Source organism: Pteropus medius, unplaced genomic scaffold (assembly GCF_902729225.1).
Source record: "Pteropus medius unplaced genomic scaffold, Ma_sr-lr_union100, whole genome shotgun sequence".
Classification (NCBI taxonomy): Eukaryota; Metazoa; Chordata; class Mammalia; order Chiroptera; family Pteropodidae; genus Pteropus; species Pteropus medius.
In genome coordinates, this window is record NW_024354875.1 from 193,768 (window position 1) to 221,566 (window position 27,799).

The 27,799-nt window shown below is 51.0% G+C and overlaps 1 protein-coding gene across 1 annotated transcript; it reads right to left on the bottom strand.

Moving 5' to 3' along the window:
• Nucleotides 1-1,079: 1,079 nt before the first annotated feature.
• On the bottom strand, nt 1,080-26,739 carry SAG (S-antigen visual arrestin). Its single transcript, XM_039855570.1, has 16 exons — nt 26,705-26,739; nt 26,119-26,235; nt 22,854-22,914; nt 20,908-20,952; nt 18,981-19,174; nt 17,435-17,494; nt 15,257-15,333; nt 14,184-14,319; nt 13,107-13,191; nt 11,100-11,172; nt 8,647-8,784; nt 6,476-6,553; nt 5,383-5,406; nt 3,779-3,834; nt 1,572-1,587; nt 1,080-1,188 (listed from the first exon to the last, which is right to left on the bottom strand). Exons 2-16 carry the CDS (start codon nt 26,179-26,181, stop codon nt 1,080-1,082), a joined length of 1,215 nt encoding a protein of 404 aa, XP_039711504.1. The 5' UTR covers nt 26,182-26,235; nt 26,705-26,739.
• Nucleotides 26,740-27,799: the final 1,060 nt, after the last annotated feature.

Consider the following 27,799-nt stretch of genomic DNA (forward strand, 5'->3'; position numbering starts at 1 on the left):
CCCCTCTCCCTCCACCAAGAGAGCCAATTCAGTCTCTCTGCCTTGACAGCAGGCCCCCAGGCTGGTGGGTACCACAGGCCAGAAAGGGCTGCCACGAAGCGGGCAGGGCATGGCATCACCTTGATTTCCTCTGACGCACTACATTCCCTCCTCTGCCCCATCTAAGTCCAATCTCCATCTATATACTCTGGCCAAGAAGCCCGCTGGCCTCACAATGAACCCCCTCCTCTGAAACAATGCGTTCCTAGGATCAGGCTCTGCCATCATTGGCCACGGTACATTGACCCACTCGACCAAAGCTGGACGGGTCAGTTTCTCCTGCCCAGGATTGACACTGGGACCAGAGACACCCTGACTGGGGACGTTTGGTGCCAGGTGAATGGCTGCCCTAGAGGGCTGGACCCTGAGCTCCTGGGCAGGGACCCCTGGAGCCTCTGCGATCTTTCCACTCCAGGCCTGGCAGCTCAGGTTCTTCCTTTAACTCAGTTCTCTGAGCCCTTCCAAGGCCCTCCAATGCATTCCTCTTTCCTTCTTAAATTAGCCAAATCTGATTTCATCGCTTGCATTTGTTAGAAACTTAACCAACAGCCAGAGCTCAAACAGGGACTCGGCTGGGGATGTTGAATCAGTGATGAAGTGTGTCTAGCCCACATTTGTCCTCAGAGCTGGAGGCCCCAGAGCTGGGACTGGTCAGATCTTTAGAAACAGTACCCGCCCCCGACATGTTTCCAGGGAAACAGCTTACATGGGACCCCTGGAGAAAGCCCAGGATGCATAAGACCCCAAAGCTGGGTAGAGATTTCCACACCTTCCCACATTGCCAGTCTGTGGAAGGCTGGCCTCTTTTCTAGATGCCACCCCCCCTCCCCACCCTGAGACTCAGGGACCCTAAAGGCTGCAGCTTCCTGCCGTGATGTCACAGTCTCCCCAACAAGTCAGCCTGACTCACGACCAAACAGAACAAACTTTATTTCTGTGAAGAGACTCATACTTTGGTATTTAGCACAACTAAAGGGCTAACTGGAGCATTGCTCATCCCGCTGCTGACGACCCCGTCTCTGGAGTCCCCGGCAACCTCTTCACTCGTCCACAGCCGCCTCCTCGACCTTCTTCCCTTCCTCGAGGTCTCCTGAGTCTTTCAGATTTTGGCGAGCGAAATCCTCAAAAACCAAATTTTCATCCTGAAAACTAAAAGGAAACCAAGAACATTCTGATCGTGGCACGCTCTTTGAAGCTTGCGATGAAATCTCGAGCAAAACAAGACCCTCGATTTTCCTCTGGCAACAAAGGAACCAATCAAGAGCTTCCTCGGGATGGAACACGCGGCCATTGTCCTCATAGCTGCTCGTGGAAAATCTCTTCAACGAACAAAAATAAGAAAAAACCCAGGGAGCAGAGCTGCACAGAGCACATCCGAGCGCACGCGCCCGCCTCAGTCCTAAGCCGCGAAAGGAAAACTAGGGCCCTGAACCAGCGTCCAGAGCATGGGATGTGTACAAAAAGACCCAAAAAGGGGTTTGTGCCAGAGGAGGAAGTCACAGAACACAGGGCAGTGTAGGGCAGTGGCTCACCTTTCCTTTGCCATTGCTGTAGCATGGAATGAAGCGGGGAGGGGAGAGAGAGAGAGAGATTAGCGTAAATTCTGTATAATAGCTGTACCTGGAAAATGTCTTCCTTGTTTAGTAATTGATAGTTGGAGGGATAAAAGGCCTAGACACATGCATTTCATGATAATTGTGTGTAATTCCTGCTTCGTTGCCTTTTCTGCTCTGAGAGCCTTTCTCCCTGCATTTTTAACCATCGTTTCCTTTATAAAGCGCCACACCCCTCACCTGCTCAAAGGGAACAAGCCAACCTCACCTCCAGGCCCGTTTCCCTGGTTAGCCTCACCCCCTCTGATGTCATGCTTCCCTTTCCAAGCACCTCACCCTGCGTGTCCCTCGGCCCAGTCTAGATCAGAGTCCCCAGGTGATGCCAGGACCCGGGCCCCTGGTCCACTTCAAACCTTCCCCATCTCTGTGAGCTGCTAACCACAGGGGGATCCATGAAAAGGCTGACTCATCAAAACATCCCCTGGGCAAGAAGCGTCCTGGACCCCCACAGCGCCAAGCACAAAATTATGCTAACCAGGACCATGAGCCTTGGCGAGATTCAAACCAACAACCAGCATTCTGTGTGGACGCTCTCCACAAGGGACAAAAAAGCTTGGTAACATTTCTATACCACTCACTACGCACAAACTACTTGGTCACCGGCCTTGCAACTTCCGCGTTCTCTGCTTAGGGTTTGCCACCTAGAACAGGGAGCGGGGACCTAGGCAGGTAAGATGTGAGCACATATCCACCAATAAAACTTGGTGACTCACAAATCCCTGGAAATCAGAATATCAAGGCCACGGGGTGACTTGTCCTTTCCCCCTGAAACCTCACAGTACAAAAATCACTGTTGCATCGGGATACGTGATACATTCACCGTAAGGGCCAGAATGACTGGGACTTGAAAATGTCACACCCAAAAGAGGAATAACGCCGTTTCCCCCAAGTGCAGTCATAATGTCTGTTCTTAGTTCCAGGAAACAATCTGACATAAACTGTGACATCGCCTCATGTCATAGTTTAAAACTATGGAGTGTGTATAAAAAGACCCCAAAAGGGGTTTGTGCCTTTGAAAACATCCTTGAAAGGGACCAGAATGCATCTTAATCTCATATATAGTTATAAAATAGCATTTTGATGACACAAGTATAAATGAATTTTTAAAATATGGCTAGACTGTATTTTTCCCCCCAAGGGAAGGTTTTGGCAAAGTTCACAGAGCATTTGAATCCAAACTACTTGGAAAAGATATTTGGAGACAAAATATTTTTGAGACAAACCCAAAATGAATCTAGGGGCTCATTCTACTGTTGAAATGCTATTTCATTATCAATGTAGAAAAGCTCTATATAAAGTATAAGAAAAAGAAATCCTGCTTATTTACAACACTTCTACCTAAAATACTCTTTATTACTGTGACCATGGAGAATTCTCATTCAGGCAGGTCCATTTTTCTGTCCTGACAACTAAGCCACTCAACACACAATGGAGAATGTTCCCTCAGAATTTCTGAGATTTCACCTATATTATTTTTGCTGCTTCATTCTCTTTTTTAAAAGAGCTATATGGAGATCTAATTCACAGACCGTGTAATTCACCCATTCATATATACGGTCCAATGGTTTTTAGAATATTCGCAGAGTTGCATAACCACTGCTTCTTTTACTATTAACAACCATACGCAAGCTCACAGATCTAGCATTCAAAGGAGCCACAGTGTCAGGAACCCAGCTTGACCTTCTTTTCCAGCATTTTTTGTATTCTCATTGCACCTGACACTGTCAAGAATACTCTCCGTCTTCTAAATGCCTGTTAATATTTCCAAATGAAATACAAAAGGCTCAGGCTCACTAATTTAGTTTTCACCTAAACTTTCTTTAAATCTAAATCCAGGTCTGTCCACAGTAGAACCTCTGCTTTGAAATCATTCCTGATGAAGCCTAGTGAGATAGCCCATGTCCAAGTGCAGGGCTGCTATGTCCTCCATGCACTGACTGAAGATGGAGAGGCACCTAGTTCATGACTCAAAGATGAGCACCCCTTCCTGGGCTGGCCCAGGCACCTTGAGGATGCCACGGCCAATCCAGGCTCAGTGACAGGGTCGAGAAATCCTAGCAACAAACACGTAATAAATCTGCAAGCAGTAAGTGACCAGAGAAAGCCCAGGGCACTGCGTGACTGACCTGGGTCCTGGGGCTGGGGGTGCATGAGGCGGAACGGCACCTCGGTGGCCACTTCGCTAAAAAAAAAAAAAGAAGGCAGGTTGGCAAGAACAGGCACACGATTATACATCGCACAGGCTTCAGTGAGATTCAAAACAGACCAGAAATCAGGAGGTGGTCGTGTAGGAATTTTAAATGTATTCCTTGGAATGTGGTCCAGAAACTTCACTCATGCATGGTTGAGGCGGCTAGGATCTTCCCTCCTGCTCGTTAGTGTTAGTGACGTGACACCGTGGTAGAGGACAGGTGAAGGAAGGTCATTTCGAAAAATATCCTTTGCAAAAATGTCCACCATTTTTTATACGTTAAACTGACACAAGGTCGGTGTGTTGGGGAGCAGGCACACTGTCTCCCGCTGCAGAGCAGGACAGGGACGACACAGGGTCCGCTAAGTTCCAGAAGTTAAGGGCGTTGGGGCGACTTGGAATTTATACAAAAAGGAGGAAGGGAAGGGTCAGGAAGGAAAGCAGAAGGGAAATCTGGACAAAAGGAGAATGGAAATGGGGGCGTGACAAAACAAGGGTCACTCCTGGCCACACGCGGGACCCACCGCCTCCTGCCCCGCCCCCCTCCCCGGTGACTGCTTTGCTCGCGGTACATGTTTACGGGGCAGCTCTCGTCAGACCCCAGGGCAGATGGGGTTTAGGAGATGAGGTGCTCCCCGGGTCTCACGTCAGGGAAGAAGATGATGAGAGTCGGGGTGAAGGAGTATGTAAGGTCAGGGCCTGCCTCCAACACGTCTTACCTGTGGCCTCTTTGTGCATGATGCAAAAGGCACCTGTCACTACGTACAACAGCCGAAAGGTGGGGAAAAAAACCCAGATGTCCACAGACTGATGGACGGATGAACAAAATGAGGTCTATCCATACCATGGAATAGGACTCGGCCATCAAAAGGAAGGAAGCACTGACACGCACTGCAATGTGGAGGAGCCTCGACGGCATGCTAAGTGGGAGAAGCCAGACGCTAACGGGCAGATAGCGTCTGACTCCATTTATATGAAGTGTCTAGAACAGCGTATCTACAGAGACAGAAGGAGTTAGTGGTCGCCAGGGACTAGGGAGGGGAGAGAATGGGGGCGAGAGCTTAATAGGTACGGGCTCTTCTTGTCGGATGGTAGAAGCGTCCAGATGCTGGCCAGCGTTGATGGTTACACCACACTGTGCATATACTTGATGCCGCTGAATTGTACACTTTCAAATAGTTAAAATGGTAAACTTCATGTTACGTATGTGTTACTGAACACGCATGTACAAAGGCAGCTGCATGGAGTGTGCCAGCTTCCTGAGTGCGCAGGTGGGGGGGGTGGGCGGAGGGGTGTGGGGAAGGCGTGTGTGTGTCCTTGCCCTGGTGTAGGCATGGCTGTTGTCTCTGAGAAGCGTCCCCAGCCTCCCACCTATTCTCCAAGGTTTGCGTGATGCATCCCAAGGCAGTGCGCATGGCTTCGTAAGAGCTCTGAGCATCACTGCCGGGAAAACTGATTTCACTGTGACTGTTTTGAACCCCAGGTTTGTTCCTTTGGTATCCTGGAAAGCAAGCGGAGAGGGAAGGTGATGAGGCTTACCTGGAGGTGAGCTCTCCCAGAAAGCTAGGAAACAGAAGCAGACGGGGCTGCTGTGATGGTCCACAATGGTAACCAGGCCTTATTTCCCATTATTTAGAGGTGGCACATGTCCCAGTCACATCCCTAACCCACAGCTTTCAAGATCTTTGCGTCCCTTAATAGTCAACTCAACTATTTCTCTCTACTGTGACTTCATCTCTTTCTCTAATGAATGAGTTAAAAAGAGGAATCACTTGGGTTCAAGGCCTGCTGCTTGAAAATAAATCCCCGGACCAGAATTTCTCTCTTGACCACAAAGGGCATTGTGAAATACCTGTCCTTCACTTATATTGACAGCTGAAAGAATTCTAATCCTCTCCAAGAAAATGAAAGAAAATATTGCATACTTTGAGAAGCACAACAAATATAAACACTGTGTCAAACAAAATTTGCAAAATCAACCCATGTTCTACTTTGCTGCCCCAACCGAAATTTGGGGAACTCTTTATCTACTCAGAAGCATGGAAGGTACACCTGGACTTGCCTTTGATGGCTGAACTACCCAAGGCTCATCAAGGTTACAGGCCAGAGCCTTTGGTGATGAAATTCGAAAAGGAAAATGAGAATTCAAGTTTTCCCTTTTTGCCGATGTTTTAAAAATGGGAGAAATTCATTTCATAAAAAAAATAGAGAACCATTTTCTCAGCATTCCGAGGTATCCGGTCTGCCCACTGTGGACGGATGCCTCCCAAAGATATAGCGAGAGATCACCTGACAGCCGCCGCTCTTTTCTGAAATCCAGTGCAACACAAACCCATCTCCCTTTGGGACACGTCCGCTTCCACCACGTGAGCGTATGCACACCTGTTCTTGTCAGATACACATATTTTGTATAACGGTGCACAAAGCTTGTCATCCGCTTGGCTATCTTTTCCCACGTGACGTTCTATCAGACAGAACCGTGAAACTAGACAAAGAGACTCTCTCCCCAACTCTACCGGGTAACGGAGGAATTTGCGGACCTTCCTGTGCTGTCTCCCAGTCATCTGGGAAGAAAACAGTTCGGCCAAAGGCCGAGACAGGGTGGACGGTGTGGTGGGACATGGATACTCACCCCGACACCGTGAGCTTCACCTTGATCTGGTAAGACACCAGGATGCCCAGGACGGTCCGGTCTATGCCCTCCTTGATGCTGCTCAAACAGAAAGGAGAAGCAGAGGATGCAGGGAGCAGCAGAAAACACGGGCTGGCTGAACAGCCCCTCGCGTCCAGGCAGGCACGCCACCGTGGGGGTGTCCTCCCAAGGAACTGGTGAACTTGACCAAGCTGTTGAAGTTCTAGAACTTTCCGTACTCAGGGCACGGGGATTCCTTTCCTGCATCGTAGCTTGGCATTTCCCCTCTGGATGTTCAGAAGGCAGGGTGTGCTTCCTGGTGCTCCCTGCGCTGCCTCCATTGATGCCCATGCACCTGTTCATCTGCCAGAAACCTTGTCCTCCTCGGGGCCTCCCTCTGCCCCGCCTGCCATCCCTGGCCAGCCACAGAGTCTGCCACAGGCCTTTCCTGCCCGGATTATCTCAGTAACTCACCTCCCACGCACCAGGCTCCACCCCCGAGCTCTCTGCCACTCTGCCGCCAGTCAGGCCTTCCGAGGTCAAGCCCTAGCATGGCCAGGCAGGCAACCTGTGACCTGGCCTTTGTCTGCCTTTGTCACCTCATACCCTGCTGCTCCCCAGTGTCCTCCATGGGCCGGCCTTGCCAGACACAAGCTGGTTCCAGAATGCCCTCCTCCTCCTCCTTTGCACCCCCAAGACCTCCAAGTGAAGTTGACCCTCCCGCTTTTGTGCTCCTGCCCTGCGTCCCCAGCCCTGCATGTTGGAGTGAATGGACGCGGTGCGCGAAGCCATCGGATGCGCCCCAAAGAGAGTGCAGTCTAACTGTCCTGGACGGCGACTTCTCTCCAGATCCCACAGCACGCACGGTCGGACGGGCGGCAGTGGGCCTTGCAACATGGATCGTGACCTCATGTGATGGGACCTGGGGTCATAAGTATTTCAAGATGTCCAATGACAGGAATTAAGGTATAAAAACATACTGAAGTACCAGCTAAAGCCACATGACTGACAGACGCTGTGGCCTGAGGCAGAAGGCGGGCGGGGTTCTGTTCAGAGGTCTGGGAAGGCGCTGTGAGGCAGCCAGGGAGGTTCTGGGCCTGGAGGGGACACCCAGCCCAGGGACCCTCCTGGTGGGGGGCGCCTTGGACATTGTCTCTAAGAGCATGATGTCCCCCCAGTAACTCCACTGGCTCATCGGTATCGAAGAGGGCAAAATGCCCTTGCCTGGCATCATGGGATGTGGCCGAGCGCTCAGTGGAGAGAAGATGCCACCGAAGGGGAATGAGGGGGATGCGAGCCTGAGACCCCCGTCCCCCGTGGGATGGACTTGGCCTGGAACTGAATGGGGCCGAACAGCTGGGGGAGGGAATGTACTTTGCGTCATGCCCAAGGACACCCTGCACGCTGTCTCCCCGCCATCTTCCTGAAAGGGGAGAGTCACACGCACACGCGACACACAGATTGGCTGACCCAGGTTCTGCAGTGCTTGTCACTTTCTAGGGCCCTGGTAGGGCTCAGGGTTAGGAGTGGACGTTGCCATTAACTGGCCGGGTGACCCTGGACAAGCCTCTCCTTCTGGCTGAACTTCAATTTCTTTTTCCATAAAGTATAAATTCACCTTCCTCGCGACAGGGTGTAGAGACGTACGTGTTTGTAAAATACTCCATGAACCATAAAATGTTTTTACAGAAGTAGCGTGTCCCCACTGTCATGATGTTACGCCCTCGAGTAAGCTGGCCTAGGGTATCAGTCTCCCCCTTCTTCTCCCTCCCAGACTGTCACGGATGCGCTTTAGAATCCAACACACCCGCTGGACCAACTACCCTCAGAAAATCCTCCGACGCCCACGATCCTGCTTTCCGTCCCCCGCTGTCCGCCTCCCCACCACGCTTTACATGGATCGTCGAATTGTCTGCACCCCCACTTTATAGACAGGAAAACCGAGGTTCTCAGACAGCTCAAGCAATTTGCCCAGGGTGGCCCAGACGGTGAGCAGTGGAGCTGGGGTGGGCACAAGGCTGTCTCTGGAGCTCAGAACCGGAACTGCCACGTCACACCAGGGTGGAGGTGCGGTCCCTGCCTGTGAGCCCAGGGTCTGAGACGAGAAGGGGGAGCAGACCCGCGCCCCCCACACTCTGAGTCTCGCGAGCTCATCTCCTACAAGGACGCACATGGTGCTGGAGGCAAGGTTCGTGTCCTCGTGCTTGATCTTGCCATCCAGGGCAATGCCTCTCCTCTCGCGGTTGTTGGCCAGCAAGGGCACCAGTGTCAGCGTCGTGGTCAGCGTGCTGTTTGGTGGCACCTTCTCTCTGTAAGAAGAACACCAGAGAGGAGATCTGGCTAACTGCTCTTACGGCCACAGTGCCATCGTCGACCCCACGAGGCCCAGTCTGTCATCAAGCACTTTCCAGGATCCCAGGTCCCTGTGACTCACTGGAAAGAGAGTCGGATGCGTATTCATTTCCCTGACAAGAAGCCGAACAGGATTACTGAATCTCAAAATAGGTTGCCAGCACCACTGGACATTTCCTCAAGTCCCTCGGCCTGCGCTAATCGCTGAATTTCTAGAACATTCTGTGGGGTCCCTGCCGCAAGGGTCAGGGACCACACCCAATCTCCTCCTGAAACTGAACCACACAGTGGGCCACAGCACCGTCTGATCGGTGCCGGCAACAAGCCCGGGCTGGAAGTCACCTGTTGCCGACAACTGTGGCTGTACGGTGGTCAGCATGTACCCAGGTGGCTGAGAGCAGCCAGGAGAGGTCCTCGCTGCGGACCATATAGAATGGACTGGTCTGGGTTCAGAGCGGCATATGCTCTTTCTCTCCCAGATCTTCCCCATCAACAGCCGGGTGGGGGTTTCCCAGCATCGGACAAATACAGGGGACCTGTGCCAGAGGGAGGGTCTGGGATGGAGCTGGGGACACAGCACCGTGGATTTCTCCAGGTTGGGCAGCATCCCAGCTCAGTGAGCAGGGTCTGAGGCTGGAGAGCTGGTTCCGCCTCTCACCCACACTGGGCCACGCTGAGCCCTGAGCCGTCAGTACAGCCTCGCATCTCATGCCGCCAACCCTGTGACCGAGTAGGTGATCTCGGGAGCCCCACTGTGCAACCAGAGAAGCACACCCATGGTCACATGGCCGCATGCTCTCCGACTGCAGAGCCCAGGCGAGCCAGTGGCCTGTGCCAATGCTCCCTGCACACCGGCCATCCCTGTGTCCAGCCAGGAGAAGACAGGGCATGGGTCCTTAGCCTGCTCCCAGACAGGCTGGGAGTCTGACCTGCCACCCTCAGAGGGGCTTCCCTATTTGAGCCCGTGGGGAATTTCAAGCCACTGTGGCTTCTCCCACCCTAGTGCATACAGGGGGCTCCTGGGCGTGCTCACTGCAGAACTCCACCGGAGCCCAGGGGTGGCCCACAGTCTCCCATCTGGGCTCTTGTGGAACCTCTCCTAGCGAGCTCGGTTTGGGCAGCAAAGTGACAGAAGCGGAAATCACGTCGTAAAGGTGACAGGAAAAGTGAAGGTCGCTTCCCAGCACCTTCAAGATCTGGGACCAGATGGCGGGCAGCAGCTCGGGAGTCGGGTCTGCCCTGGTTCCGAGGAGGCCCGCCCACAGAGCCCAGGGAGCCCTCGGTTCGGGGATGATGGCTCCTGCTCTACAGCCTTCTGAGTAGCTTCTGGTCTGAGACCTCCAGGCACTCAGCCAAGGACCACTCTCTCCTACCATTGCTGAGCATGTGCCCAGAAGTGAGGCAGGAAGCTCCCAGGACACGAGAATGTGCAAGGATGCCCCCTAAAAGAGACCCCGGGCCTGGCGCCGAGGAGGCAGTCAGCGAGTTATGCCTCTTCCCTCCCTCCCCTCTCCATCTATCTAAACCTTAAGCCTGGATCTGCTTTGGCTAATAGTTTATCCCAAAGCTGCCTTTTAAATATTACCTAATATTATCTTGCCGAATCAGTTTGTCTTTCCTCACCATCCTCTTCCTCTAATGGCGGTAATATTTTTTGCATACAACGGCGCTTAGAACATGACAGCTAGACAAAGACCCTCCTGAGGGCTCCTGTCTGGGGGGAGGCATAACCCCCAAAAGCCTGTGCTTTTAGTGAAGCTGAGTGCCTAGTGCGAAGCAAAAGTGGGCAGAGCTCTGAGTCTACCATGAAGATTTTGATTCTAACGAAGAGAGAAAAATCAGTCAGGACAGCGGGCTGGGAACTGACACAGCATGCTAATCCAATTGGCGTTGGTATGAGAATTTCAAATTGAGGACAAGATCTAAAGATAAAGAACCCTTGCCCAGGCTGATGGATCATTTGATTCTCTGCTGGAGGGGGACCAAGAGCAGCATCGAGTTCTTAGCAGTGACATTTCCATCCCTATTTCCCTCCTCTCCATCCTGCCTTAGCTTAACTAACCCGTCAGAACTCTTGGGAGCGAGAACAGGGTGGAGATGCTAACTTTCTTTGCAGCCCTTGAAGTGAGAAAAGGGGAAGGAAGGGCAAAGCTGGGGAGCTAGCTGAGCGTGCTGCTTCCCTCATCTACTTCCCTCGTCGAGATGAGCAAAACAGGAACTTGACGAAGAAGCCTGGGCCGCCCAGGAAATAGAAACCCAACCAGTTACTCACTGTGCTTCCTCCGAGGCCACCGGCTTGACGTAATAGTCACTTGAATAGAGAACCACGTTGGCCACTTGTTCCACTGCAAAGGGAGGGCGGGAGTGAGTGATCTACGTGGGGTCCTCCACGCACATGCCAGGAGTTGCCTGGCCTTCAGGGGATCTGGTTGGTCCTCCCTCTCTAATGACTCTTTGAATGTGCTTCTCAGGCTTGGCTTTCTCAGCTCAGATCTTAAAGGCTGACATTTCTGAGGCCACTTCTGCTCATCAATAACCTGCTCTGTGTCAACTCCCACCCATGCGCCAGTCTGAAACTGCACTTCCTGGGAGCCCCCTCCGCTTGGCTGAGCATGCTGTATGTCCCTGAGTGTCCTTCCGAGGCAGGCAATGTTCCAGGGGCCCAGAACTCAGCACGTGCGCTCTTTCTCCAAAGCCACTCCCTTCCAACATTCTCTGTCTTATTGATATGGAGAATCTCCTTCCAGGTGTTCAAGCTAGAAACCATCTGGAGGCAGCACAGGATTGGGGACAGGAAGATGGGATCTGGAGCCAGGCTACTTGAGTTCAAATCCCAATTTAGCCATCAGCTGGAGTGAGTCACGTAACTTTTCCAAGCCTCAATTTCCCCATCAGCAAAATGGGGGTGATAATTGCATCTAACTCATATGGGTGATGCGATGATTAAAAAGATGAATTTCAACCTCCACGTGGATGTTATGATGATTAAAAAGATGATTTTTAATCTCTACTGAGGACTGAAACAATTTATGTGAAGCACTCAGCACAGTGCCCAGCCTATAGAAAGTTATTAACATTTTGCTTCAGAAAACTCAACAGCTTATTTCAAAATTAATGGCTTTGTTGTTAGGATTCATAAAACTTTAACGAAGAATTTTAAATCAAAGTATCAAAGGATACTTTCTCAATCCTGCTACTCTGTGGAACATTGTACTGTATATATTATACATCATGCTAAATAAAGAGGCCAAGTCCTATAAGGACTTAAAGGCATATGAACTAAACCAACATAAAACAAAGCCATAAATGAAGCATTCCTATTAGTCTCAAGAAAAATCTAGAATTCTTTAGCATGCATACATCAAAATTCCTGAACTTCATCTATGATGGACACGGGGAAGGAGGAGAGGGGTGTATGATGCTTAGGGTGACGAACCATCCTGGCTTGCCTGGGACTGGCCCCGTTTCAGCACTGAAAGTCCTGGGCCACCCTGACATCAAGTCTGACTTTGCCTTTGTCATTGGATGTCTGAGTCAGGAGTGAACTGGAAGGTCTCCCTCCTGAGTCATTCTACCGTGTCTCTTTGATGTAGCCCACATAAAACCATCATGTAAGACCACTCCTGCACTTTGATGCCCTCCACGCCGAGGACATGTGTAGGGACCGTGGGCAGGGGCGCCCCCCTGCAGCGTTCTCGGGGCTGGGCCATCGCGCACTGGGGCGTCAACGGGAGCAGCGACAGCAGTGCTTTGACATTTACAAAGCGCCTCCACGTGTGACCAGTCCTTGGTGCCTCATGGGACCCAGAAGGTAGACCGGGAGCCCCTGCCTGGTGCCTGGTGGGATTCAGAGAGGACTTGCACAGCCCAGCCTACACGGAGCCCAGTGTCCCCAGCCCAGGGCTTTCCCACTATGCCGCGCTCATCTGTCAGCAGAACTCATCCCTGATCGGAAGAAGAAAATTCCTCTCTTGGCTGCCCCTGAGATCTGGCACAGAGTCCCCTCCAGGAAGGCATGACATGAAGAGACGGAAGATCGCCTGTCAGGATGTGGTCCCCACACCAAAGACAGCCCTCAGCTGGGCCCGAGGTTGTACGAGATGACATTGAAGGGCTTTTTTCCTGCTGAGGTTCAGCCGTCCATGACGACAGAGACAAACAAGTGGCTCCAAGGACCCAGGAAGGCCTTATTCGGCCAGTAGAGACACCCCCGGGAAATAAGACCAGATTGAGAAATTCTAGAAGACTCCACCCTCCGGCTTTGAGCAGAAGGTCCTACCTAATGCTTTAATCTTCTTCACCGTCTTCTCTGTGTTGTTGGTCACTGTCACAGTCACAGGAATAGGTTCCCCGTGGAAGTAGATCTGAAAAAGTCAGCAGGGAAATCAGAAAAGGCGGTCGGTGTGCGGGGTACCCTTACTCTCTCGGCTTCCTACCTTCCCCTCATCCCCTTCACTGGAATGAAAGTGGCTGGATCCCCATACTTTCAAGGAAGAGAAAGTGACAGCCATGTTTCCTTTGGAGAAGGGTCTGGAACACACTCTGCCCCACCTGCAGCATGCTGAGAAGGGTGACGGTGACAGCGGGCAGCGAGCGAGGGTGCTGCGTGCTCACAGTCCCTGTGGGGTCGGCCGCAGGGTCTCTCGTGGAATCGGAAGGTTATTGGGGGCAGAACCAGGGAAATAAAAGTGGTGGGGAAGCCGGGCAGAGCAATCCTTGGTGGTGATGCCCGTGGAACCCGGGCCCAGGTGGGCACATCCCTGGACACGCGTGTGCACACACAACACGAGCACGTGCATACGTGCACAGATGCAGGCACACAGCCAAGTGCAGAGTGTGTTAAGCTCTTGCCAACACGTGTGCATGACTCTTGGTGACCGGAGGGGCCGGAGAGCCTTGGCCAGTGGTTCGTCGCACCTCAGAAATGGCACAGATGACACGTGACACAGCCACCCTCTCATGGTTACAGTGAAACTTGGATTTTCCAAAGAAGTAAACAGTTTGTAATACTATGACCATTGGTGCCACAATAGTAAACAAGGCCCATGGGGCAGAGTGGGGGCAAAGACAGCCCAGGCGGCGGGGGTGGTGTGAAACCACCCCACCAGTCGGTCGGGGACTGACAGGGAGAGGAATGCAAGCCAAGGTGACCCTATTCTAAAGGTCACCTTAAAAGCTCCAAATTATTAAAAAAAAAAAAAAAAGCTAATTGTTCTCAAACGTTGGTGCTTAAACTATCCCCAGACACACACCACAGCGGTTAGGGCGCCAGGGCAGGGCCTGTCCACCCCCTCCCCGTCCCCAACCTCTCCCATCTCCCACTCCTACACGGGGACACAGCGACACCTCAGGTTACCTCTTTGCTGAGGGAGACTGCGAGGTGCAGGGGCTTGTCGGACATGAAGAACTGCCAGGCAGCCTCGGCCCGGGGCTGAGGACCCATCTTCGTCGGCGCGTGCTGTACCTTACGGATCAGTAAGCGCACAGAGCTCCTGAGGACAGAGTGTCACAGACAGTCCTGCGCTTAGCGCCCAGGCCTCCTCAGGGAGGTGCCAGGTCTCTCTCCCGTATCTACAGTGAGACCCGACAACCCACGTGTCAACCCAGAGGGACAGGTTGTGGGTTGGGGGAGGGACCCGAGGGCCTGGTTTCCAGGCTTTTCTCTGTAATTTCACCACGTGGGTGGCCAGTCAGCTCTCCCGAGGGTCATTCTCACCCTCGGCTAGGACCCCCCGCCAGGACCCCCGGCCAGCCGCCAGTGGGGTGAAGCTGATGTGGGACGAGGATGTGTGACATGCTCCAAATGCACGCACTGTCGTTGCTACTTATTGGAGCCCCGATGCGTGTGTGTTGAGTGTGAGGAGAAAGTGTTGGGGGCACAGGTGGGAATATGTTCAGGCACAAGAAGAAAGCTGAAGGCCAGGCCGGGGGGCCCGCGGGGCGGGAGGTGGGTGCGGAGTTTGCTTGGGGTGAAGAGGCGTTTCGGTACAGGTAGTTTGGGGTAGAGAGAGTGGACGGGGTGTCACGATGGTTACACAGCATAGCGAAAGTACTTAAGGCCACTGAATTGCACACGTGAAAATGGTTAAAATGGTAAACTTCATGTTGTGTATGTTTTATCACAAAAAAGAAATAACAAAAGAAGAAAACTGAAGAAGGAAGGAATCTGGAGGCTTTTGGGGGGGTCCCGAGCCTTCGATGCTGCTAACCCCTGTCATTCTCTTTTATTTTTCTGCCCCAATTTATCAGCCATGGACCCGCATCCCGTGGAGCGGTTCTGTCCCGACCGCCTTGACTACAGTGCCACGTGGCCCCGCGGCGAGGTTCTGCCACAGACTCGAGGGGAGGGGCGGTTTCTCGGCCCCGCCCCCTGGCTCCGCGGACCCCGCCCCCGCGCCCGACTGACTGACTGACTGACTGCGCTCTTACTTCCTGGGAATTTTCTCATCCTCGCCATCAGCGCTGTCCGTAGCGAATGCTTTGACCTCGAAGTCGACTCCACAGCACTGCGGGCACAGAGAGCAGACAAAGCCTGGGTCAGCCCCTCCCTTCCTGGGGCCCGGGACAGGTCGGACCCATGTGGGGGGGGTCACCGCACCTTCTCGTTTTGTCTCAGCCTTACCCTTTTCAGGGTCCACCGCTAAGCCTAGGTTTTCAAGGGCGGTGGTAATGACATTGGCACAGAGAGTGCCCGAGGCCCCGAGGCCCCAGACAAGCGGAGTCAGCCCCCTTCCAGCAGCTGCGGGGTGAGATCCCATAGGCCCCATTCAGTTGTCCATCACTGGTGGGACCCCGCCTGTATATTACTGACCCCTCACCCCACCTATAGCAGAAGGGCCGGAGGATGGTGCTCCCAGGGCCAGCAGGGGGGCTGTGAGTGCCCTGAGCCCAGTGGGCAGCTGCTGTTCAGCTGCAGCCACGCCTGGCCAGCTTGGGACAGGGACCCAGTGCTGGCAGCAATTCCAGCTTTCGAAAAGAAGCTGGAAATGGAATTTGGAGTGAAGTCTCCTATATTTAAATTAATTGAAAACAATGTTGTATGGGTTGAACAAACGCATCTGCTGGCACTTTCAGGACCTCAGCCCAATGTGTGAAACCCTCCCCAACCCCGCTCATCTCTGCACATTAGCCCGTGTGTGTGTGTGTGTGTGTGTGTGTGTGTGTGTGTGTGGTGGGGCGGAGGACACGGAGCACCATCTGCCTGTAGGGAAAAAGTGGAAGTTTGGAATTGCAGCAATTCTCAAATCTAGGTTGAAAATAAATACATGTCATTATCGCCTTCGCCCTGGAATCCTTAGCCAAGCTCCCCCGGGGCGCCCCCCACCCATACTGTGTGCCACTCCCTGCAAGAGCCAGGCCCCTCACCAGCTCAAAGGTCTCCTCAGCTGTCTGGCTCCCAGGCCTCCCTGGGCTCAGCTCATACTTAGCTCTGATACCCTCTTCTCCTGCGACAGACAAAAGGGTGGCCCTTTGTTTGGCTGGCACCCGTGTCTCCCCACTCTGATTTAGGGACCTCTACTTCCTCCCTCTCGGCTGCCACACCTGTTTCCCTGGACCAGTGGCTTTCAAACGTTTTACCGCCCAAGCTAAGAAGTAACGTGGCCCAGCAAACAGACAGGCGTGTGTGAAACAGCTATGAACTACCGCCGAGCCTGCTGTGCGAGGCGCCCCGAAACCACCCTTTGTCATCCATTTCCTCCCATCCCACCTTCCTTACCTGCCACTTCTGGTCTGCTGCACGGATTTCACAAACTTCTGATAGGGCGCGACCCCCACGGGGAAACTCACTGCCCCTGACCTGTCCGTCACCGCAGCCGTCCACAAGGCAACTGCAGGCCTGCCAGAACTTTCTTCCACTCCCTGCCCTCACTTGGCATCTGTTTTGCTCCCTCTGTCATGGACCCCTGACACCGACTCTTCTTCGGTCTGTAATCTCTGGCTTACTCCTCCCCCCCGCCCCACACGTTTAGGCTCCCTTTCGGCTTTTCTGCTTGTGCCTGAGCTTCCAGCTTCACAGCTGTCATTTCACGCTGCATTAGCGCCGCCAGAGCGGAACTTTAGGGGACCTTGTCAGAACTTATTGTTCAGGAGCTCCCAGCTGTGGTCCCCGGGCCACGAGACATCCCCGCGGATGGCTCCAGGCAGGCGCGGCCGTGACCTGGTTGCACTGGCTTGACCTGCCCCTCCGCCTCCAGTGACACAGCTCTCCTCTCATGTCTCTCGACACTCAAGGTGATGTTCCTCAGTAGAGAGACTCCTCCTCAGAGCCCTGAATAAGCCTCACTCATTTCACTTCTCTGCCTTCACGCTCTCCAGTTTCTCCAGAGTAGTGCTCCGCTTATCCTGATGTGCTCAGAGCATATACATTGGGTGGCAGCTTTTTTGCCTTGCTTTTCCATAAACCCGCGAGGCTCATGAGGGGGGGCACTCTGCCATTTTGTTCAAAGCGTTGCTCGTGGTTAATACTTGCTGAAGACAAGTGATAGGTTCATTAGACTGTCTCTCTACTTCTGTGTATGTTTGGAATTTTCCGTGGTAAAAGGCTGTTTTTCAAAGTCACCTGAGGGAATGAATGAATGAATGCATGGCGTTTCTTCTTGCACCAACCTTGCCTGTATCCTGCGGAGCGGGCTGCAGCATGACCGAGCAGGGTAAGTAGTCAGGAAACTGTGGAAACAAACAACAAATCATTTCTTTCGGGGGTGGGGGTGGGGGGTTATTCCATGCGTGATACACTCTTATTGTGCAAAAACTAGAAAATGAAGACGAGGAGCAAGCCAAAGGAAAAACGTGTTCGTGCCTGTTTCCAACGCACAGAATAACGTCGTCGACGTAACCACCCCAGTGTCCTGCGAACACCCAGACGCACGAACTGTAGATGTGTTTAGGTGTCTTTCAGAAATGGCACCATGTGCTGCACGTGTCCTGTCATCTGCTTTGCCCGCATCACTGGCCTTAAGCCTGACCCTACTCGGGAGGCAGTGAGATGACGTTCCCCGCCACGAGTCAGCGGCAGGGCTTCTGCGACACCCCACGTCGTTCGCCCGGCCCTGCGCTGGCTGGCCCTCGCTCCTTTGCCACGACCGACCGTGTGGCACGGTGTTACTCAACTCATGCCACAGCTCCGCTGCTAGAAAGGGAACTGTCGGGCAAGATCATGTTTCCCGGTTTTGAGTACACACCGACATGGGGTCTCCAGAAGGTTATGTCTCTTCCTGCTCTCAGCACCACTGAACGGGAGCACCCAGGACCACAAGACTTTCTAAAGTGATTTTTAAAAACAGCTGTGGTAAAATATACATAAGACTTATCGGTTTAAAGAGTACAGTCTCGCAGCATCAAGCACATTCACGTGTTCTGCACAAGTCCCCACCAACCGTCTCCAGAACTTTCTACCACACCGAAGCTCTGTCCCATTACACGCTAACTCCCCCTCCCCCAGCCCCTGGTAAGCTCTACCCTCTCTTCCGTCTCTATGGGTCTGACTACTCTCGGGACCTCATTTGAGTAGAATCATACAATATTTGTTCTTTTGTGACTGGCTCCTTTCGCTTCACATGATGCTTTCAAGGTTTGTCCATGTTGGAGCACGCTTCAGAATTTCCGTCCTAAAGGGCTGAACCATGTACGTTTGGAGAAGTCTATAATCTTAAGACACATAAACGTGCTAGCAGAGAGGGCCACAGCAGCCTCCCCCATGTCAAGTTCACACCAGGTCGCAGAGGGCACGGGGCAGGCCCGTGGGTGGCCAGGTTTCCCCAGGGGAAACGAGGCTCTGAGAGAGAGGAAGTGATTTCTCTAGCGTGACCGGCGGAAAGTTCTTTTGGGAACTTTTCTGTTTAGAAGTCCTCGGGATGCCTTTCTTTTTATAGACAAGTGACTGAAGGAATGACATGCGCGTGTAATTAGGTGGTCGGATGAAGGGAAATATTTAAACCGTAGGTTCAACCAGTGCCTTCAAAAGGCTCAGAGGCTATTTTCAAGGACTTAAAAAAGGACAATCACAGCCCGTGCCATCTAGAATTTCCTCCAAGGGTACAATTTGAGGGCTCACAAATGTGAAGTCATCCCTCTGTCCCCTTTCCTTCACTCCTGGTCACATTACAAGGTGCTGTGGGTGAAGGGACCAGGGCAAGGGAGAGGGGTCACTCACTGTGAGCAGAAAGGGGTACGTGTTGTCCCCCAGCTTCTTCATCAGGGTCTCCTGCAGTTTCGTGGAGGTGGTTGCAGCCCCCACAGGCGGGAACACCTGGACCCTCGAGAAGTACAGGTCCCTGCGGAAGCTCAGGCCGATCACGTCGATGTCCTCCTGGCCGTAGCGGAAGGCGCAGGTCACAGAGACAAACACTGGATGGGAGACGAGAGGGTGGGCTTGGCTGTCAATCACGTGAGCACGGGGCGACCACTGAACTGCAGGTCGCAGGGCAGGACCTCTAGCATCTGGAGGGGATGGGGTCTGAGAACCATAGCACCCAGCCAGGCCACACATATCTGGGGAAACAGCACCCCCCCTGGGGCGTGCGTTAATGCTCCACGGGCGCCCGGCAGAGGCTGGGAGGCACATCCTGTGAAGAGCGTTATTTTGCCACCTGACCGCTGTGTTCTCTCCATCCCACACCCACTCCTCTCCACCCAGCAGCTCAGCGACTTCGGGAGGCTTTTGCACAGTGCAGGTCACTTGAGTTCTAAGGGCAGGATGTCTGGATGGCGCTGAGGGTGAAAGTGAGAAGCAGAGGGAAACAGTGCCAGGGAGGAAGCAGGGCTGTGCCGGAGCTGGATGCGAGGTCTGCGAGAGGAGCCAAAAGGGGCTTGTGGACCGAGCGGAGGGATGGAATCAAATCCAAGAGGAAAGCCTCCCCGTGCCGCTCAGAGACATGCGTTCTCTGAATCGTCACTTCTGGGAACTCAGTTTAATGAAAAAGATGTAAATTGTGCCCCCAGTGGACCAAAAGAATTACGTGAATGTACATGCCTTGAGGATGAACTGTTTACATACTTTCTTTAATGGGGTAAATAAAGCCACACGAAGCACATTATCCTGGAACACAAAGCATACAGAAGCAGTTCCCAACTTCTCAGCAGGTGCTGGTTGAGGATTCTGTCTGTGTCTGCCCCAAAGACGACTGCCCCTTGCCGCTAAGCTCAGAAGAGACACTAATGGCTTGCCTAACCATCATCTGTCATCTGGTGTTTGTCCGAGGGACATGCCCAGAAGTGACCCGGCTGCACTTCCCTCTCCAGGCAGTGCCTCCCCTCAGAGCAGGCGCCCATCCCCCGTGAGGCCGAGGGTGACAGCGGTCAAGGCTCAAGCTAGGCTACCCCTGCTGGACACCTTGAGGAGGGTAGAGATGGCAGAGGGGGGCGATATTCAGCCCCTTTTCTGCCAGGCCCCCTCAATGCAGACAACCCCACGTCTGACTTACTCCCATGGGCCCAACCAGGGTTAGGGACAATTCCAGGGGTTGCTAGTAGCAACCGCACAAAAAGTCATCTTTAGAATGCAACCGAGTCTGTGACATTATCACAAGGATGACTTGAATCAGCTCTAATTAAGCTTTCTAATTAAGTTTATGAGCTTTGTACCAGCACCACATCACTGCCACACACATCCCAGTCACCAGAGATCTTCAAGGGCACTGTGACCCTGAGGTTTGGAACCACCATAGTAGTAAGCATCAGACGGTTCTGCCTTCCAGCAGGCTCCATTTCCCCATATTGGATCAAGCCACCAAAGACCCTCCCGCGGTTGCTCCTGGCAAAGAACTCCATGACATGGGGACAGGGACACGTGCACAGTCGATAGAGCGGACAGATAGGGGGCTCTGTTCACCCTTCATTTATCCTGCCACCCCAGTCACGGTCACATGGCTTCCCTGAGTCCTCATCTCATCTGAGAAGTGGGGACAGTGAGTTCTGCTGAGAACAGAACCCGCACCCTCAGGGTTATACATGGGGCCGTGGGTGACGGGGCCTGGAGGCAAATGTGTGTGCAGCAGAGTGCCGGCGGCTCCCGGGCTCCCGCCACATGGATGCTCTCCTCCCAGCCCCAGCCTGGACGAGACCAGGAAGCCCCCCCTCACCTCTCTTTCCCTTCACAAGCTCCGGATCCACCAACACGACGCCGTCTACACCAAAAGAGAGAACGGTGAGCGGGGCGGGGAGACGAAGGAGCCCAGAGGCCTTTTCGATAGACTGTATGTAGTATTGATACATACATATACATATTTTAAAACACATAATTGTATATTACTTATACAAATATATAAACTATATACATATGCAGTTTGTTAACTGCACGTGCAATCCATGTTCATTATCGGAAAATCGGAAAGGAAAATTAAGTAAAGAGAAAAAGTCACCTAGATTTCCACCACCCAGAGATACTCACTGTCAAGGAATTAGTGCATGAATGTTTTTCTTAAAAAAAAAGAGATCTTACTTATATACTATTAACTATTCTGTAGTTATCATAGTATATAACATATTCCTCAATCAACTATATTGTAAACATCTATTCACACACACACAAATATATATATATATAATATGTACTAATCATTTGAATGGCTACACACTGCTCTAATGCATGAATATAGCATAAATTATTTAGTTAACCCTTACTGGTCAGGGGATTTAGATTGTTTCCGATTTCCCCGTTACAATATTGCAATGAACATCTTCACGTCTACCCACAGCAGAACTGGATTTGGCTTTTAATAACATACTGCCAAACGACCTTCCAGAAAGAGTTTTGCTGAGGACACGCTCATCCTCAGTGCCTAAAAATGCCAGTTTTGTACACTCCTTTTTTAAAAATAACGATTTGAGTTGAAATTATAGAGTCACAGGAAGTGGCAAAGACAGGACAGAGAGGTCCCCGTGTCCATTATCTAGTTTCTCCCAGTGGTTACATCTTAGATAATTACAGTACAATATCAAAACCAGGAAGCTGACATGGGTACAACGTGTGTAGAGTTCTAAGTCATTTTATCACACATGGAAGTTTGTGTAACCTACATTGCAATCTGGGGACAGAACTGTTCCCTTGCCATCGAGATCTTTCTAGGGCTTTGCATTTATAGTCACACTCCCATCACCCTTAGCCCCTGGCAACTGTGAATCGGCTTCCCATTTCTGTATTTTTCTCATCTCAAGAACGCTGTATAAATGGACTCATATAGTACATGGCCTTTCGAGACTGTCTTTTTCCACTCAGCATAAGGCCCTGGAGGTCCAAGCTGTTGCGTGTATCAGTCATTCATTCTTTTTTATTGCCCAGTAGAATTCCGTGGCATGGATGTGCCACAGCTTGTTTAACTGGCTCCACCCACTGAGAGACATTTTGGTTCTTCCCAGTTTGGAGCTATTACAAATAAAGTTTCTATGAACCAACACGTACAGGTTTTAGTATGGACATAGTTTTCATTTCCCTGGGATAAATAAATGCCCAGGAATGCAACTGCTGGGTCATATAGTAAGTGTATGTTTAGTTTTTTTACGAAACTGCCAAACCATTTTCTAGAGTGGCTGTTCCATTTTACAGTCCCACCAGCCATGTATGAGTGATCCAGCTTCTCTGCATTCTCACCAGTGTTTGGTACTGTCACTGTTTTTTACTTTAGCCATTCTGACAGGTGTAGAATGATATTTCGTCGTCGTTTTAATTTGCATTTCATTAATGACTAATAATATTGAACATTTTTCCATGTGCTTATTTGCCATCCATATGTATTTCTTCTTTGATGAAATGCCCCTTTGTGTCTTTTGTCTATTTTCTAACTGGATTTTGTTTTTCTTCTACTGTTGAGCTTTGAGTGTTCTTTACAGATTCTAGAAATGAGTCCTTTGTGTCCCCCACACTACTTTATCTTATTTCCTATCAGAAAGTGGCACCTCACTGATGTTTTCATTGGCATTTCTTTGATTAGATTATTAACGGAGCCAATTTTTAAAAATACAAAACTAGCAGTTGTCCAATGATGTAAAGGAAAACCAGCATGAAAACTGTATTCCAAACTCCACTCACCCACAGGCTCTACTTGATCCACGTGGTCTATGTAATCTCTCTTCCCCAGGTAGATGGTCACCTGTGGGAGGAACAGGTACGGATTCTAAGTGGCCAAAGGCCTTCATGTTAAAAATCAGCAACAACCAAAACATTTTGATTAGTCTTGGGAAGAGGGGCAAGCTGTCCATCACCTCCTCTCCCCTGTCGGGCTGTGGGTGGAGCAGATGGATTACAGGCAAGGTGTGCTCTTTCCTGCCCCTCGGACACCTGCTCCAAGGAATTCTTCCACCTGTTTGGATGGTCCCTGTTATCCCCATGTTTTCCCATCAAGCCTAGGTCCGATATTAATCAGGTAAATGTGTTGAAGTAACTGGTAATACTTTAGTGGAAGGTTATACCTATGCAAATGAAGCCTCTCCCACGCATTTGCATGGTAAGCCTTTAATTTCTACCTATGAATGAAAGCTTTCCCCTCCTAGTTAAAGGAATTTATAGACTGAGCAAAGAGCTGGGAGTTCAAAATTAGTCCTTAAAATCCTACCAGGTGAGCTTCTGTACAGGTAAATCAACCCATACTCTGAGGAACAGGGGAGGGTGGGGCTGGCTGGGGGGAGATGACCAGTGTCTTGGTCCTGGTCCCTTTTCCATGCCCCAGGTAGCAAGGTCTCTTTGCCCACCCCCTTTGTGGGAGAGCATGGGTTGGTTTACCTTCACTCACCACTGTAACCCACAGAGCTGTGAGCGCCTTGACGGCAAAAATTCTGTCACTCATTCATCTTTCAGCCACCACACTATCTACGACAGTAACTGCTACATAACAGAAATTCAATCAACCCTTGCTAAGTACCCCAGTAAGGGCACATACCCTGGGCTAGCCCCCTTCTTTTCTAAGCCTCTTAAATTCCTATTTTTATATCTGTGAATACCCAAAATCATTTCTGTTGGCATCAAATCATTTCCTGTATCTACCCCCTCCATCAGGTGTCCAGCAGTGAATCCGAGTGCCATCTAGGTTATTTGTTTTATTGACGTTAAAGCACCTGAAGAACAGCATAGCCAGGTGACTGGGATGGCAGTCAGGGAGTTGATGGTGAGGGGCTTGCTTTCTGGGCAAAAATAAATCACTGTATACAAAGCTCAGAGCCAAGAGGATGCTTCTGAAACTGCTAATGGTTTCCTCTGCAGGTGAATGGCCACCAAACGGGGGATACAAGCTAGTGCCAGAAAGGGTCTTAGAGGATCTGACCCTAAAGAACTCAGGAAGACATCAAAGAATTTTAAGCAGGATGAAAGACCTGCAATTAAAGAGCCCTTGGAGCGTTTATCATGTAGCGGGTACCAAGCTAAGCACCGTGGCTACATGATTTCATTGAATCCCCAAAACTCCTCTATAAGGTAGGAACTAACCCCATTTTATAGAGGAGAATGCCAAGACTGCGGTCCCGTTAGCAGCAGAGTGGAGGATGGAGTGGCGAGCAGAAAGCCAGGTAGGTGGCTGATGTGGCTGGGAGCGGGGAGACTGAAGAGTGAGTGAGAGAAGGTAGGTGAAGACAGTGAGATTGTTCTTGTTTTCACGCTTTGGCTGTGAAGGAAGGAGAGCCAGAAAGGGGCCAGAGTCAAGGGCAGTTGGTGCAAGATGTCTCTTCTTGTTTGTGTGCTCAGGCAAAGTCCTGGTCGAAAGGAAGAGGCCGTGGATACAGCCCAGTATGGGGGATGAGAGTGGAGGACTCTGAGGAGGTGGTGGACCGTGACACCTAGGGTGCGAGTAGCATGAACCTCAGGTGGGAGCAAAGGTACTTCTTCTACTGCACTGGAAGAGAAGGGAAAGGCCAGGGGCAGGTCGAGAGGTGGAGCTGAACCATGTGAGACCACAGCCCACCTGCTGCTTGCCCACCCAACAGCCACGTGCTCCTGCTTCCGGGATAAAAGTCACTAAATGTCATGTCCTCCATCCTCTATGTGGCCGTGTGCTAAGAGGAGGCCAGCTCCAGAGGATGATTCTTCTTGAGTGGCTGGATTCAATTATGATCATTCATTCCTTTTGGCTCAGGATTGGTTTAGGGCAGGCATGTGACCCAGTTTTGGCCAATGAGATAGGAGAAGAGTCTGCTGGGAAAGTATTTTCTCACTCTTAAGAAGAGACCCCAGAAAGCAACAGCTTCTTCCTTTTTCTGGAAGGAAAAGAGGATGAGACATCTGGGCTGGGGCAGCCATTTGCCTCCAGCTGGAAGATGAAGATCGCAGAGGAGGGAAAGAATCACAGAGAAATGGCTCCAGAGCCCCCGTGCGCCATGTCTGGAGTCATACAGAGGTTGCAGGTGGAATGATCCTAATATGTGAGACATTAATCGATGAATTATCTTTCCTCCTATATATAACAAAATCCTAAATTTCTTGCTTCAAAGGATGTCCGTTGGATGTGGGGAATTAAAAAGTGGGAAAACGATATGGCCCAGCGGGAGTGGGTTCTCTCTTCCTCTTCCAGAAGTCAAGATAAAATACGCTGGAAAGACGCAAGTCCGAAAAGAACGCGGAGAAGAGATTGAGTGGGTACCCAATTTGCTGTCCCAAAGATTCAGAATACTTGGTGAAAATGATGGATTTCCTCAGCGAGGAGAGGGGAGGATGGACGGTGCCCAGGCCAAGTCCGATTCTCTCGTGTGGCTTCAGAAGCCAACTAGAAGGATGATATAGATCCACGCTGTCTAATATAGTTGTCACTAGTTACAGGTGGCTCCTGGACACTTGAAATATGACCATTCCAAATTGACATGTATTATAAGAGTAGACTACACACCAGATTTTAAACTAAAAAATGAATGTAAAATATATCATCAATAATTTTTATGTCATTTGCATGTTTTGGGATATATTGGGTTAAATAAGATACGATATTAAAATAAATTCCACCTGTTTTTTCTTGCTTTTTTAATATTTACTACTGGAAACCAATTTTAATTAAAATATAATGGTTTGCTTTGATGGTTCTGAGCTAGATTGTCAGCCCCCAAGAAGCCATCAAATAGAGCAAAGAGACCCTATCCACAGAGGCTGTGGGGTGGACCCTCCCTGGCTCCATGCCAGGAAGTTCACGGGCACGTCTAGACCATTTAGTATGCCTCCGACAGTGCCAACACTGGCATCACCTCTGCCAAGTACGACAGGTTCGAGCTTCCCTCAACCGCACATGGTCTTGGAATTGATCATATCTATTCTTGAAAAAGCTTTTAGTAAACAACCAACCAAACATTTCCATCAAGCCACTCACTTCTGTACCACTTACCGATTTGTCCCGGGAGATCTTCTTGAAGATGACTTGATTTGGTGTAGACTTACTGGCCGCCATCTTATCTGTCCCTGGCAGCTTCTTCCACCGTGGGATGTACGTCAGGTGTTAGGACTGGGGACAGGTAAAACGATCCTAAATATAAAGTAGAGAACATTCTGGGCATAACACCTACTCATGAGATGCTGTGCACCTGTCAGACACGTCCTTTTACCTGCCTCACTATCCATATTTGATTAAATACAGTCTTTGTCTAGTTTGTATTGCACCGTGGTGTGCTATTTTTAAAAAAGGTGTGTTTTATTTTTCTTGATAACTTAGTAAACCTTACCAGGAAGCCCAGCTAGATTCCAACGAGAAGGCTTTACTTTCTAACCTGTGGTGTTGACACACTTAGCCAGGCTGAATTTAAAATTCTGTCATGATGATGTCCTATGGCAATTAAAATAGAAGAAGTTCCCGAAAACCACAACAAACCACTTCCCAAATATCAAAAAACTGTAAATCCCCACAAGTTCTGTTCAGCCACCCGCACTCAGCGGGGCTTTCGCGCCCCCCGCTGTACGGACAATGAAGAGGCCACCTTAGCTGTCTGGGGTTCAGTGCACTCCAAGTTTCCTTAACGAGCAAAGTCCATGGAAACTACACAGAAAAGGTGAAGCGGGGACAGACTGACTACGTGAAAGTGCCCGTCACCCAGACCCTTGCTCTTCCCTGTGCCTGCCCGGAGTTTCTGAGGTGGCTTGTGTGAGGGCGGTCACATACCTTGTGCCACCAGCTGGATGGGCCGGGAGCTGAGGGGAGGTCCCTGTGCCCTTTGGAGTGGCAGCCAGCCCCTGCAGTCTACCCAGATGACCCTGGCGAGGCCCCTGGCTGAGTGTGTGGGACTTTGTAGGGAATCCGAGGGGGGCGGAGCACCCAGGTCTCAACGTCTCAAGCCAAATCCCATCTAAGGAGCAGAGTAGAAACTGGATTAGTGTTGAGATGGGAGAGCTGGCCATTTCAGCAGTTTTGAGCATTAGGCGAGGGGCTCCTTCCGGAGGGGCTGAGGCTTGGGAGCCCTCGCACTGGCTGGAATGGAGAAGGCGTGGCGGGAGGGACACTCGCCAAAGGAAAGCTGCTTTTTATCCTAACCCTCTTTGGGTTCTGGAAATAGACTGATTATCCATTCACAGGACAGGGGATTTTCTGGTGCTCAACACAGTTTATTAAACTCAGCAAGCAGCTAGTGCAAGCTGGGGGGGCAGGGACATGAGCAAAAAGGTCAAGGAGAAACGTCAACCTCCAGATGAACCCCTGTACTCTGAAGCCGAACTGGACAGGTCCCTCTCTTCCACCCCACGTCCTATTACGTCACAAGTCCTGTCAGTTTTTCATGGTAGTCATCAGATGTGATGTCATCAGATGTCAACCAGCTGTGACGTGTCACCTTGGGGTAACTGAATCCATCTAGCCTTTAGACAAGACTTTTAGTTTATGGGAAATACCAAGAATAGAGGAATAAGCTAAACGACCCACAAGAAAGCTACCGGGTGAGTCCAGAAAAGTAGCTGGTGAGTTTCATAAGTCAATGTCATAGAAAAGGAGTGAACCGATAAAAAGATACTTATGGGACTCAACCTCAGATGTAATGTTTGGCCCCAGATTAGCTGCAAAAACGGACAAACAGGAGGTATGA